The 14548-nt window shown below is 48.4% G+C and overlaps 2 protein-coding genes across 4 annotated transcripts in view; both read right to left on the reverse strand.

Annotated features, from left to right (window-relative positions):
• Positions 1 to 1635, reverse strand: part of RRM1 (ribonucleotide reductase catalytic subunit M1) — a 43855-nt gene extending 42220 nt beyond the window's left edge. Inside the window, exon 1 of the mRNA XM_008019950.3 lies at positions 1304 to 1635. Within this exon, the coding sequence (XP_008018141.1) occupies positions 1304 to 1322 (19 nt within the window). The 5' untranslated portion in view covers positions 1323 to 1635. The remainder of the gene's footprint in view (positions 1 to 1303) is intronic.
• Positions 1636 to 3130: 1495 nt separating this feature from the next.
• STIM1 (stromal interaction molecule 1) overlaps positions 3131 to 14548 on the reverse strand; it is a 214824-nt gene continuing 203406 nt past the window's right edge. The window contains exons 8-13 of one of the 3 annotated variants that reach the window (XM_008019953.3): positions 13987 to 14154; positions 13357 to 13457; positions 12840 to 13075; positions 11567 to 11659; positions 9787 to 9853; positions 3131 to 5041 (exon numbers count right to left, since the gene is read on the reverse strand). In XM_008019953.3, the coding sequence (XP_008018144.1) occupies positions 4528 to 5041; positions 9787 to 9853; positions 11567 to 11659; positions 12840 to 13075; positions 13357 to 13457; positions 13987 to 14154 (1179 nt within the window). In that variant the 3' untranslated portion in view covers positions 3131 to 4527. The remainder of the gene's footprint in view (positions 5042 to 9786; positions 9854 to 11566; positions 11660 to 12839; positions 13076 to 13356; positions 13458 to 13986; positions 14155 to 14548) is intronic. The other 2 variants (XM_008019955.3, XM_008019954.3) reach the window with 2 other exon arrangements.

Below are 14548 nucleotides of genomic sequence, written 5' to 3' on the forward strand. Positions count from 1 at the left end.
AGCACTTTGGGAAGCCAAGGAAGGGAGGATGGCTTGAGGCCAGCAGTTCAAAGCCAGCCTGGGAAACACAGCAAGACTCCTTCACTACCAGAAATTTTAAAAAATTAGCCACCCATGGTGGTGCATGCCTATAGTCCTAGCTACTTGAGAGGCTGAGGCAAGAGCATCACTTGAGCCCAGGACTTCAAGGTTACAGTGAGCTATGATTACACCACTGCACTCCAACCTGGGTGACAGAGCAAAACTCTGTCTCAAACAAATCTCCATCTTTGATATGTTCACAGCCTAGAGGACAAAACAGAAACAACCAGTCGATCAACCAGTATTTACCAAGTGCCTACAATTTTGAAATAATTGTATTGCTTTAACAAAGGCAAGTAGGTTCAACTCAAAACTTGTTCATACATATTTCATGTGGCTGTTAAAAGTATGTTGCTCTTGTTTTTCCAACCCGATTAAGCCTATTCCCAAGGCAGGGACTGCCTCCTCTTATAATCTCACAAAGCCAAGCAAAGGACTGGGCACAAAGCAGGGACTCGGCAAGTCTAATGAAAAGGAACTGTTGAGAAAGAATACAAATTCCTGACTCTTCCCAGTCCACATCTTGTCAGATGTCTCAACCAACCTTCTCTGATTCAGTATCTCTTGCCATGAAGGGAAAGGAACTCCAGGATGCTGTCTGTCTGGGATCTGTTTTTTCCACCCCACACTCCTATCCTCACCCCACACTCCTATCCTCACCCCACAAAAGAGATCAGTAAACTGACAAGTGGCTATGTAGGGTAAAGAGTCCCCCTCTTTCTTTCCTAGCTGCCCCCCCACCCGGTGCCTAAAACACCTCACCAACCCCACGGTTTTCCAAATCAAACTGTGTTCTCAGCTATAGGTGACTCTGGGTCAGTCGCCGAAACCTCGCTCTGAGCTTCAGTTTCCTCATCTGTAAAGTGGAGCTAATAAACTCTCTTTCAGAGGCTTGTAGAGAGGAATAAAATAGTGCCTGGAAAGTGCTCGGCAGTCACTACTCGATACAGGGCGTTATCCTTTTGAAAGGCGGCAGGATGACAAAGCCGAGGGGGTGCAGCCTGAAGGCCCGAAGGAGGTTCGGGGCAGGCTGACTGAAGACAGAAGGCCGAGCGAGCTGACAGGGCGGAAGGCCGCGGCGGGAAAGGCGGGAAAGGCGGGAAGCAGCGGAGGCAGGCGGGCAGGCGGGCAGGCGGGCGGGCGGGCGGGTTGGGCATCAGCTCCGGCGGCGGCAGCCCGCGTCCCCTCACCTCCCTTCTCGCCCACGTCGTTGCCCCCTCACCTCGCTTGATCACATGCATCGCAGCTAGTGGATGAGGCTCTGAAGGATCGGAGACTGGACTGCAGCTCTAAAGCGCCGGCGGGATCAAGAAGGTGACAGAGTAGGAAGGGTTAGGTTGCAGGCGCTGGTCAAGGACAGGAACTGGAGTTGGAGCCAGACAGCACTTTCTCCAGAGCAGAGGCGCAACAATCCAAATCCCCTTCCCGCGCCCGCCACCCGTGACGCACAAAGGGGTGCGACGGGGTTCGAATGACGTTAGTCGACGCTACGGCCCACGCCTGGGGTAGGCTCCGCAGACTAGTTCAGGCGCCTTGTAGCCGCCATGTTGAGTCTGGGCAAGACACAGAAGACTACGCCTCTCCCATGGGCCCCATTGGATGTGGACATGCCCGGCGGAAACGCTGCTCTCCTGCCGCCATGTTTTGTGTGGGCAAGCCGAATTTGGACGCCTTGGGGCCCTGGCGTAACACCTAGAGCCTGCTAGGTCAGGCGCCGCCCCTGTCGCGTGCGTGTCTTCGCCGGAGGAAAGGCGGTTCACTTATTTTGTTGCTTTTGAAATAACAAAACCTAACGGGCCGGAACGTTTTTCTTGCTTTGACATTTATTGTAATAATCCTAACACTGCCGTCCGCTGTGGGCTCAAGCCTAGGCTCCACAGCCGTGGGCAGCTTGGAGCCCGGGCTTTCAGATCGGCCAGAAGACTGGCACTCAGGAACTGGAAGAAAACCGCGCAAGGCCAATGGCGTTTGGATTTTATCCTGACGCAAATCAGATCCCTGAGAGAATTTTAAGCAGGGCAGGGTCAGTACACATTTGCTTTTAGGGTTCTTCAGTGGATGGTAGCAGAGACAGGGTATTTGCCTTGTGGAGGTAGGATGGACTTGGTGACTTAAAGTGGAGAATAAGAATAGATGAGAACCCTAATATGCAAGGCTGGTGTAGAAGCTTCTGATTTGGGCTACCCAAAGCGATCTTTATGAAATTTCATCTGTGGCATTTTTTCCCTAAAGCCTTTTCGTTGGTTTCTCACTACCCTCCAGAAGCTGCCCAAGCTTCCTGTGAAGTAATTTGAAAAATCATGGAAAGTCATAAGTGAGCCTGTAATCGCAGCATCTTGGGAGGCTAAGGCGGGAGTATCATGTGAGACCAGGTGTTGAGATAAGCCTGGGCAACATAGCGAGACCCCCATCTCTACAAAAAATAGAAAAATTAGGACAGCGTGGTGCCTCACTCCTGTAATCCCAGCACTTTGGGAGGCTGAGGTAGGCAGATCACGAGGTCAGGAGTTTGAGACCAGCCTAACCAACACGGTGAAACCCTGTCTCTACTAAAAATACAAAAAGTAGCCAGTCATGGTGGCGCGCACCTGTAATCCCAGCTACTCAGGAGGCTGAGGCAGGAGAATCGCTTGAACCCAGGAGGCAGAAGTTGCAGTGAGCCAAGATCACGCCATTGCACTCTAGCCTGGGCAAGAGAGCAAGACTCCGTCTCAAAAAAAACGAAAAAGAAAAATTAAATAGATGTTTTTTAAAAGTCATAAGTGAAGTTATAGGATAGATAGGGTCAAGTTTACCCAGACATAGGGTTTCCCAATTTAGCAAATAAAAATGTGTCCCAGACACTCCATGAGAGAAAATTATACTTTAAAAACTGTTTATCTGAAGTTCAGATTTAACTGGTCGCCCCGCATGTATCTAGTAACCCTGCCCACAGAGCTTCTGGGTATGTGCATTCAAGTTTCATTTTCCCTGGGCAAAGGAAAGATAGTCTCTTCATCCCGTCATGCCACAGCACAGAGAACACAATGAGAGTCAAAGCCAGCAGGGGTTAAAATCTCCTACATGCTTTATTGGACTTCTTATGAAATAACACAGAAAACCCCATTTGAGGGTGTCCAGGGGGTACAAGGCAGTCTGCAACCTAGCACCCTCCTAAGACCAGCCCCAGGTGCACCCACCCTAGGCCCAAAATAGGATCCCAGGATAAAGGCATGGCAGGGAGTGGGGCAGAGGGAAAACACCTTTACAGCCATAGCAAAAACAGGTAAGGGAGAGAGTTGTATAGAGGGTGGGAAGGGTGGGGGGAAGTGGTCACACAGCCACCTTCACCTATACCATCTTCCTTAGCCACCCCTCCCCCAAACTGGTTGTGTCCTTTTTGAGCCTCTGGCCAAGGCTACAAAGTAACATGAAAATGGGATCTAACAAGGGGAATATGCAGCGTAGGCACTTGGGAAATTCAGGAGATTTTTTTCCTTTTAACTTGTTTGTCTTTTGGTTCAAAAATATGACAGCATCCTTGCCCAACAACTCCAGGGCTCCATAAGAGTCCTGTATCATGGCTGTGGCTCCCCGGGCCAGGGGAGCCACTTGTCCTGAGCCCCAGGAGTAATGATGCTTGGGGAGCTTTGGGGCAGCACCTCTTAGAGACAAACCCTCCTGCGGTGTGGGGGAGCAGGGGTAAGAGGGAGGCAGGTGTGGGTGGGAGAAGAGAGAAAAAGTGACTGCCTTATAACCTACAGTTCTGGCATCCACTCATGCTCCAATGAAGAGAGGCCTCTTCCAACCCATCCCCAAGCCTCTCTTTAAAAGTCTCTGGTGGGTTGTTCTCTGAGAATTGGTTTCACTCCCCCATGGACTCCTGGAAGCCTGAGTGAGATCTAGGATGAGGTTCCTTCTGACCCACAACAATACCAAAGAACAAATCCCAAAGATTAGGCCCTGGCCCCAGTCTGGAGCAAATAGAACCACTGTGAGTGGGGTGGAACGGATCTGAGGCAAACATGTCAGAAGTTACTCCTCCTATCTTCCCTGTAACTGCTAGGGGAAGCTGGGGAGTGGTGGGAGGGAGGAGCCTGAAAGCAAGAGACAGAAACAAGAAACCAAACCTCAAAACTGGGACAGCAGAGACAGAAGCTGAACCCCAGAGGTGGAGCTGGGAGCTGAGGGAACAGCAACTAAGACATGCACTGAAGTGGAGAGGGAGTGACAGCAGCAGCCCATGGTTGGGAGGGAGGCAGGGCAGGCAGGCCATGGTGGTCAGTTAATAAATAATAATGAAGGACCCAGGGATGTACAGTGCAGGTATATACAGTGCCCAGACCCCTGGACCAGCCCTTCCCATGCCCCACTCTTGGGGCCAGTTATCTTGAAGGGAGGGAGGGAAGGAGAGGCAGAAGACCCAGGGAAGGACAAGCTGTCCCATTACTGCCACCCCCATCCTGCCTACTTCTTAAGAGGCTTCTTAAAGATTTTGAGGGGAAACTTCTTCCGGCCTGGGCTGGAGTCTGTCTCCTCGCCAATAGAGCCATTATCCTCCTCAGCCACAGCCTTCTTGCCAGCCAGGTGGGGAATGCGTGTGTTTCGGCTGGCTTGCAGGGCTCGGCTGTCCCCAACTGGAGATGGCGTGTCTGGGTCTGGGGAACTGGGGCTGTGAGAACGGGAAGAATCCAAATGTGGAGAGCCACCAGGTGGGGCTGAGGGGCTCAGCTCCATTAGGCTGTGGGCCTTGTCCAGCCCATGGTTCAGCGCCAGTAATGCCTTGGCCAGGGCAGGGCTGTCAGGCAGTTTCTCCATCAGAGACCCTGGGTGGACCCCCTCGATCAGCCGGTGGCTGCCATTGGAAGTCATGGCATTGAGAGCCTCGTCTGCGGCACGGCTCATCTGAGGAGGTTTGGGGGCCACACGCTGGCGGTCACTCATGTGGAGGGAGGACTCCGAATCGGAATGGGTCAAATCCCTGCAAGACATGGGGCAGAGAGGAAGAAAGGGACATATATTGGATGGGGTGATGGTGGAAAGGTGAAGAGGAGAAAGGGACAACACAAGAAGACAAGGACAGGGTAGGAAAATGGGGATAGAGCAGCAGGAGAGAGAAATAGGATGAACAGGCAGGTGGGGAGGAGAAAGGAAAGAGGAATAGACAGAAGTTGAGCAGCCGTAAGTATAGGATAAGAGAGGAGGCAGGAGGGAATGAGGATAGATTGGAAAAGAGACAGGGAAAGGAGAGTAGAATTGTAGAGGAAGAAAAGCAAAAGGATAAGCAGGTAGAAAGAAGGGCCAAGAGAGAAAGACAAGAAAGGGAAAAGTGATGGGGAGAGAAGAGAGACAAGAAACAAAAACAAAAAATGCCATCATCTGTCTGGCAAATGGTTTTCCAATACCTGGGCTCCACAACTGGTGAATGCTCTGGCTCTGAACTGGTGCAACCATAGGCTTAAATTCCACAGGTATCCTCCTCAATAAAATCTCTGCCTTCTCATAGCTGGCTAGATTTCCTGGGACTCAATCTTAAGCTAACACAGAACCCACATACTGCTCTGGGTCACCATTTTCCATGCCTTCCTCCCCCACTTACTCCTGTCACACCTTAGGAGATTATCCAGTCTGGGTCATGCCCCAAGGAACAGGGCACATGCAGTCAGTGGACCTGACCCAGGCTGGGGATGAGAAGGTTAGAACAGCCTTGCAAAAAATCCTTCAGCCACCCCAAAAGGCCAGGATGCTGCCTCTTCTAACCATCTCACAGGATTCAAAGGAGGTCATAGATAGGTATTGCAGAGTTCAAACCAAAGTCTGTGGTGCGGCAGGAAGGGTGGGGTCTCTTACAGACCTCTGCTGACAGGGAGAACGTAGGGAGGCATAGAAAGACAGGATGTTGGCCTTTAAAGAGCAATGGTTCAGAAGAGTTCTGGACTCTTCTGTGCGATCTTGGACAAGTCATCTAAACTTGCTAGTTCTTAACTTTGGCCCAGTGAAGATAATACCAATTCAATTTATCTTACAAGACTGTTTGGAGGATCAAATATGCTGGCAAAGCACTTGGAAATGTAGAAATTATTGTGGGAATGAAGACGATGAGGCCTGCCAAGCTGAAAGGCCTATGTAAGGGCCGGTCACAAGAGGTTTCTTTGCAAGGCTGAGTTATGGAGACATGCCACCGCACATTGGACATGCACACACACAGGCTAGTCTAGGAACTTGAGACCCTTTAAGGAGCTGGTGGTTCCTAAGCCATGAATCAATTCCAGATGCCACTCCTCCTGCTCTACAGACAAAAAGGTAGATATGGAGGTGCTCTCTCTGCCAATCCTGAATCCTCCTTCTGCCTTCCTAGAGGCCTGAGAACTTCAGCAAAAGCAGAGAAGAGAGCTAAGGGAAATGTTTAAACATCTGCTAGCCAAAGGGGAAGAGTCATGAGTGGGAAAGGAGACCACCATAGGACCTAGAAAGAAAGAGGCTGAGGGTCAGAAGTTAGGGAGGGTACCAGGCCCCTGAAACAGGCAAAAGCAGGGGGTTGACTCATAGCTATTGTAGACTTAATTCTCAGTAGGAAGCAAATAACTAAGTAGCCACCCCATGGGCCAGTACCTTCCTGGACTCAGCAGGCAGCAGAGAACAAGTCCAGCTCAGCTTCCATTCTACAAATATTGTTTTAGCCACATATTCTAGTATTTACAAATATTCAGTCTCATATTTGGTTTCATATATCTGACACTGTCCTTGCTTCTAAACTTGTCCTTGTTTCCCTAAGCCCCAAGATGATCCTCTCCATATGTTGCCTTCTCCAAACACTATTATAAACCAAGGAGCAAGGTGCCAAGGAAGTTTTGGGGAGCAATCACACTGAGAAAAGGGGTCCTCTAAGCTGAGGAAGTGAAGATCCTGGGATCCTACCCTCTCTAACACCAAGAAGGAGAAATCAGGAGGTTAGGGCCTTCCCAGCCTCACTTCTCCTGGACCACACCCCTATTTGGTCTTGATTCCTATCCATCTTTTTATTTATTTATTGACAGGGTCTCACTCTGTCGCCCAGGCTGGAGTGCAATGGCGTGATCTTGGCTCACTGCAGCCTCGACCTCCCAGGCTCAAGTGATCCTTCTGCCTGAGCCTCCCGTGTAGCTGGGACCACAGGCATCTGCCACCATGCCCAACTAAATTTTTGATTTTGTAGAGACAGGGTCTCACTTTGTTTCCAAGGCTGGTCTGAAACTCCTGGGCTTAAGCAGTCCTCCCCTCTTGGCCTCCCAAAGTGCTAGGATTACAGGCGTGAGCCACTGCACCCAGCCTGATTCCTGTCCTTCTATGCCTCCCTCGTCAACTAAAAGTTTAGACTGCCAAAGCAAGATAAGAACCTGGGAGGAAGCCCAGGGAGATATAGGAGGGAAAAGGCCCAGCATGAGGCAGGCTCACCTTCCCTCCCTGAATCACTGAGAACAATCAGGCCAGGGGTCCCTCCCCAAAGGCTGGGCTGCCTCGGACTCCCATCCCAAGCTACTGACCTTACTAGAGAGCCTGTTTGCCTTTAGAGATGATCCTCTGGTGCATGGTGCAAAAGAAAATTAAGTAGTGAACAGGCCAGGTGGATACAGGTACCTCTCCGCCCTTCCTCCCCACTGCCCTCAGCTTAAACCTTGGAGCATGGAATTCACAGCATCCCCTAGTTTCCCCAACCCAATTTGATCCTCTCCATCTGTACTGGAAGGAGCAGTCTCCCTTCCTAGGCTTTTGGATGAAAATGAGAATGAGAATGGATATGAGTGGCTCTGCTGAGTAATAATCTTAGTAAGGGCAATCCCTTTGTGCAAGAGAAAGGAACAGCCCTCGAGCATAACTATCCAGAGGTTTAAGGGGCAGAGTTGAATAAATGGGTATCCAGAGTGAGATAGAACTAAAAAAAAGCAACAGAGTAAACAGACTGCAGCCCAGAGGCCAGGACTGGGCTGTGGTCACCACTTCAGAGATGAGAAGTACTTCCAGAGGGGAAGGACTTTCTGAGTGTCTCCTAAGCTTGTTCCAGGCAAGGTCAAGGCTACTACCTCTGATCCTAGTCTACCATCTTGGGTATTAGCAAGAAAAGTCCCTGCAGCTGCCAGACAAAGCTGTGGAAGAAAAAACTTTCACCAATTATTTTCCAGTGTACTTTTTGAGACCTTGTAAAAAGATAAAAATACCCAACGGAGTATTCTGGAATGGAATGCCAAGTTCTAATCTGTCTCTGCTCTCAACTAGCTGTGAGACCTGGAGGGAATTACCCTTTTAGAACCTTAACTTACTATTCTAAAAATGTATATTTTAATTCCTGCTCCACCTATAAACTCTTCTTGTCCAAAACCCCAAAACCTATGTCCCCTGTCTTGGTTCCCTAATTTCATGAAGGATGCTATGTCCATTCAGTCACTCAAGCTATAAACCTGAGTGTCATACTAGATCCTCCCTTTCCTTCACCACTGTAGCCAGTTACCAAATTCATCATGTCTTTTTATCCCAAGGCCTCATTACCTCCCCTAGTGGTCTACTGGAATGTTTTCCAAATTCCTGTAGTCTTACACTTCCTTCCTTCACACAGCCACTAAAATGTTATTTCTAAAATGCAAATGTGACTGATTCATATTCTCTTAGAAACCCTTTTGTAGTTTTCCATCTCCTAAAGCCTTTTCCATCTCCTAAAGGCCAAAACCCTTTCCTTTCAGAGCCTTCATCATTTTAGCCTCAGCTGTTTCTCCTTCCCACCAACACATATCCAGTGTTCTAACCACAAATATATCATATTCTCTTGAATTTCCATGTCTCTGCACACAGTGTTTCCTCTGCCTAGAATACTCTTTCTCCTTTCCCTTCACACAGCATGTTAGCACAAATTCATCTCTTTGGTGAAGCATTCCACCCAGGTACACACTGTTAGTCACTCCTTCCTCAACACCCCCATAGCACTTAATAAATTTTCCCATAATTATTTATGTATCTCTCTCAGACAAGATTGTAGTTCTTGATGGCTGGGATTGTGTCTTATTACCAGTGAACCCCTATGCCCGGCAGAGCCTGGCACAGAGTAGGCATTAGTAAATGCTTGTTGAAGGAGTGAAGGAAGTGAGGGCCCAAGTGAGAACTAATGTGAAAGTGCATAGTTTAGGCAAAAGTGCTATAGGGTCATGAGGGAAGAAAGTCGTTACTCATTTTTAGAGCCAGCAAACCCCAAACACAGAAGGGGAGAAAGTAGGCTGACCCTAAAAAGGAATCCCAGAGCTAGGAACAAACAGGATAAGAAGAAGATTCCCCACTGGACACACCCCCAGAGTTGATCAAGCAGCAGCTGGCAGGCAGAAACCAAAGTAAAAGCAGCAGAAAGGGAAGGAAGGGAAGAAAGAGAAGAGAGACAGCTGATACCCCAAGCTCTCTGAATGCCCAGGCATCACAGCGGTGCTGTCAGAAGGGGGTGTGTCAGGGTAGGGCTCCGTCTGGAGGAAATAGGAAGTGCTGTGGTGGTAATAAACAGGGTGGACATGGACGGTGGTGATGGTGGTGGTGGTGGTGGTGGTAGTGGTGATGGTGGTGGTAGAAGAGGAGCAAGAAGCAGCAGCAGAGGCAGATGGAGAGCTCGTCCCGTAGCCTTCAGAACTGAAAGACTGTCCAGATGAAAGGCTGCGCATTCGCCGCAGAGATACCCGGCTTGTCAAGAAGTGGCCAGCCTCGCCCTCTACCAACCTCTGAGATCCCAGGCCATGCTGTGGCTCCGTCAGGCGCTGCCGAACACTGCTCTGCAGGCTAGGGGCTGCAAGAAGAATGAAGAAAGTGTCAGGAGGGGCCAGCCCACTTTGGGCTGGCAGGTAAAGAGGTGCCCATGAATAAATGCTTGCTGGAGACCACCCTGGGCCTCTAATGCCAATTGGGAGGATGGGGCACCTCCTCCCAGAAACCTCCCACCAGGGGTCCTAAAAGGCTGGGAAATTGAAGATGAGGTGCCCGGGTCAGTTTTAGTGGCAATTCCAATAGAAGGAGACCTATGGCCAATGTCACTATAAAGGGAAGTGGCAAGGCAGTTAGTGAGTAGACACAGGCAAGGAAGGGTAGGATAGGGGCTTGGGACAAGGTCCGGGAGAGTACTAAGAACCAGCCTTTTCAGAAAGCCAACCTCAGGAAATAATTCACAGCATAGACAAGGACTTATACATAAACATGTTCACCATTAATAATAATTGATTGAGAAGTAAACATAATTGTTTACTTTTTATTAATAGCTGTATGAAAGTAAACATAAAGAATGAACAATGGGAAAATGATAATATATCCAGTTTCTGGGATACTATAGAGCTATTAAAAATGATGCTTATAAAAAGACTTTAAGAAAATAGGAAAAATGCCTATTAAAATGTTCAGAGGGGAAAAAGGATACAGAATTATATGTATTAGCCTTGAGCTTTGGAATACCAAACACTAGAGTTTGAAACCAGGACTTTCACTTCTAATTGTGACCTTGAGCAGCTGACTTCCCCATTTTAACTCCTAATTTCTAAAATCCTGCAAGGTTCTTCTGAGACCTCACGATAATGTCTTTAAGGCACCTGTTTCAGGTTATGGCACTCAATAAATGGTAGCGGCTATCATTATCTTAACCACATAAAAAGTTTCACAAACAAAAGAGTGACAGAGAAGGTGCTCAAATATGGTGGGACTATGGATGCTTTTTATGCTAATGTTCACTCTTTTTCACTTTCCAATAAGCACATAAACAACAAAGAACCAGCTCTTGGATCAGGCTGCAAATCGGGGTCCTGGAGATAATGGCCACCATGCCCAGTGAAGGGACACATGGGCACCAAGTAACTTAGGAATATGCTAGTGCATCCCCCCTTGGGCTCACTCCCAGCTAAAAGAGAGTACAGACCTTTCTTCTTTCTCCCCTACCCTGATAGATAGGCTTCTCTGCTTTCTCCCTAAAGATGAGAGAAAGGGCCTCTTTCAAGGGTGAAAGAAGCCTTGGAAGGGCCATCAGGGAGAGAGCATAGTTCCATAGTGATAGAGAGTTCAGGAGGCAGGGCTTCTATGCTGGTAGCTTTCAAGGTATGAAAGAGAGGCTGAAGAGGATGAGGAAGTCTGGAATAAGGAGGGGAAGGGGGAGAAAGAAGGGGGAAACTGGGAAGAAAAGGGAGAAACAAGAAAAAGAGAAAAGAAAGGGATGATTTTTCCTTCCCTCTTTCTCTCCCAGCCCAGCTGGAAGAAGGGCTACCAGGTTATCTGCATAGCTGAGCTAAAGGGAGAAGCCTAAGCCTTCCATTACCAGGGGTGTTCTCTAACCAGCTCTTGCCAAGCAGGCTGATTCTTCTTACCCCCGAACTCCTCCCTGTAGTTAGTAGGGACAGTGCTGAGGGGATAGAGGGAACAGGCAGGGGCATGAAGCAGGCAGGAGAAGGGACCCATGGGGTAGGAGTGTTGATTTAGTCCCAAAAGTTGGAAAAACAAAATGCCCCAAAGGGGCTCCTCAAACCAGGGTATTTCCAGAGGGACTGATCATCTGAGCCGGCGGATGTAGAGCAGAGAGAGCGGTCACTGAACCTACGCCCCATCAGCCAGGCAGCATCTAGGGCCAATAGCCAGGCCAAAAAGGAGAATAGAATCTGATTTATGGAGGGCTTTGGCCTGCCATCAATGTAATAAAGGAAGGACTGGGGGCAGGGATTGGGTAGCTCAGAGCTAATTAAGGTCCCTCCCAGCCTGGAGAACACAGAAGACTTCAGATCAACAAGTCAGGATCAAGCTCTGCCTGTCAGTGATCCTGTCCTTGTTAAGCCTTTGATTAAAGGCCTAACAAGTTATCAGATCAGAAGAACCAAGAGGCTTGGCCAGGGGCAAAGTATTATTGACAAAATTACAAATAAATTCTGTCTGGAGTGGGAATCCAGCCTTATTAAAGAATGTGAAAGTAAGGCCCTAACACTGCCCCAGACTTCTGCCCTCCCCCGTACTGGCAGAATATGGGCCTAGGACAATAGCTTTACCATAAGGGCTGTTCTACTTACTTAAAATAGCATCTGATCCAAAGAAAAATTCAGTTGTGGGCCAGTAAGGGAAAACTCCCTTCATTCACTGAAGAATTCCAGTGTTATTCCATTTGGCTCTGCTCTACTCAACTCTCATCACTTGCAGGGGAGAAAAGGGAGAGGGAAGACCCAGGACAGAGGAAGAGAGGGTGGGATCCAAGAGTCCAGGTGGAAAGTCAGACATGCTTGTGCAGGAGATCCCTCCTGGGCAAGAATGCCTTTCCAACTTAGAGGATTTAGGACTATATCACTTTAAGGGACTACTGCTTTATAGGGCCTCTCACAAAAAGACAAAGAGAAACATCATTCAATTCATCTACTTTAGCAATTAAGAATAATGAACAAAAATCAAAATAAATAAGTTCAATAAATAGTCAAAATGAATGCCATTTTTACATTGAAATTCACTAAAGGGCATTATTTTTTATAAAGGTAGATAGAGTGGTAGTTAGGGACAATAAAGTGAAAAAGACTGAAGGGAGACACACTTAGCGTAATAGACCCAAAGGGGCATACAGAGCACACAACAAGGAAAGAACACCAAAAGGACAACTATAAAGAAATAACCTGAGCAAACTGTGCTTTATTGACCAAGGTCATGAGTTGAACTATCTTCCTGGGTATCTGCCCCATCTGCTGTTTAAGCACAACAGAGGCCACAGACTTCTCAACCTGTGCATCAAAGGCTCCTTCCTTCATGCCCCCAAAGAGGTCACCTACACTGCATGGACAAGGGAGACACAATCTCCTCATCCATGTCATCCACGTCGTCGGTCATGATGAAGTGGGCAGGGTTGGGGCGTGTACTGCCCATCCAGCTGGGGTCTATGTTGAGGGCAGCCACCAGTGAGTGGATGCCAGGGTTATTGACAATCTGGAAGCCACAGAGGATCTCGATCTGTTGCCAGCGGTGCAGGCGCTCCCGCAATGCTGCTGTCACCTCGCTCAGTGCTTGCCTGAAGACAGAGGAAAGAGAACAGCAGGCATGGACTTGGTGTGAACCCCAATAGGAATGAAGCCTCTTCTCAGAGGAACAAGTTTTGAGAATATGTGTGAATAAACACACAATAAACTCATAAATTTAAGAGCAAGGCGAGAGATAAATAAAGGCTGAAGGAGGAGACCAGAGCTGTCCCTCCACCAATGAGGAAATGGAATTGGTGTTGGAGGCCCTGTATGCCCTCAAATTCTGAGGATGATATGGACATTGCCAGAGTAGATAACTGGTGTTACTTACTTAGCTGTTAGAATTTTATGATCTACATCATCCAGGGAAGAGCTGTGGGCCACATGGAAGGTGCCAAAGAGTGTGTTTCTCTTCTTTTTTATCTTCTCAGCCTGCAAAGATGAGGCCCCCAGTTCAAAAAGAGCAGGGATTCGAGGTTGGAAGAAATAAGACAGGCCTTCCCCTATGGCTGGGGCCCACTCCTCCTAGCCCAACTTAGACTGCACAAGGAAAAGGAAGAGAAAGAGGAAAAAGAGAAAGGCAGGAAAGGTAGAAGAAAAAGGAGGGGACAAAATAGAGAAAGCGAGGGGAGAAGCAAAGGGGTCCTTGATAGCCCTTTTGCCCCAGGAGGACCTCTGTCCCCATGGCAGCCTGAGGCTGGCATAGCTTTCCCTCTGCCTGCCTCCACTTATTTCATCTTTTCCAGAAGATAGGCGGGAATGCCCCTACACCCTCATTCCCTCCTCCAGAAGCCTAAGGACACTGTCAGGAGCTGAACATTAGGAAAGAAACAGAACCCACCACCAGGATATCTCTTCACCCAATGGGAGGAACAGGGAGAGGGAGAGAAGAGGAAGATATGCAGGCAAAAGGGAGAAGGGCAAAAAGGAGAAAAGAGGGCAATAGAAGGGCAGTTCTCACCCCCTCCTTGGCCACCAGCAGCTGCTTCTCAGCATTTTGCTTCTTGATGTTGTAATATTGCACCTCCACCTCATGTGTCAGCTGCAGCCACTTCTGAAGGGCCTCTGGAGCATACCATGAGCTGTGTGATTCTAGCTCCTTCTCTGCTTTCCTCAAGGCCTCCCGAACCTGTGCAGCCAAAAGGATGTGAGTTCATTTACTGCTATTAATACTCTCCAACACCTCTGTATGATGCTTCAGAACTCAGACTTCTTATCTGCTTTACAACTCTCCCAGGAAGGAGAAAGGGTAAGGATTATTTTCCATATTTTTTGTAGAAGAAAGCAAGCTCAGAGAAGAAAATTAACCAATTCAAGGTCCACAGTGTCAACCAGAACCCAAATTGAGATGTTTTTGTTCCCAGACGAAGGCATTCTTTTCTATCACATCAGCTTACTTTCCTGGTCATGCAGCAAGTTCCAGCAATCTTCTCTGATCTCTTCAGGAACAGGTTAGCTAATGAATCATCTTCTTTCCAAGAGTCAGGGTCTGTGCTTAGACTTCAAGACATCACAACGTGACA

The sequence above is a fragment of the Chlorocebus sabaeus genome, chromosome 1 (assembly GCF_047675955.1).
Source record: "Chlorocebus sabaeus isolate Y175 chromosome 1, mChlSab1.0.hap1, whole genome shotgun sequence".
NCBI lineage: Eukaryota > Metazoa > Chordata > Mammalia > Primates > Cercopithecidae > Chlorocebus > Chlorocebus sabaeus.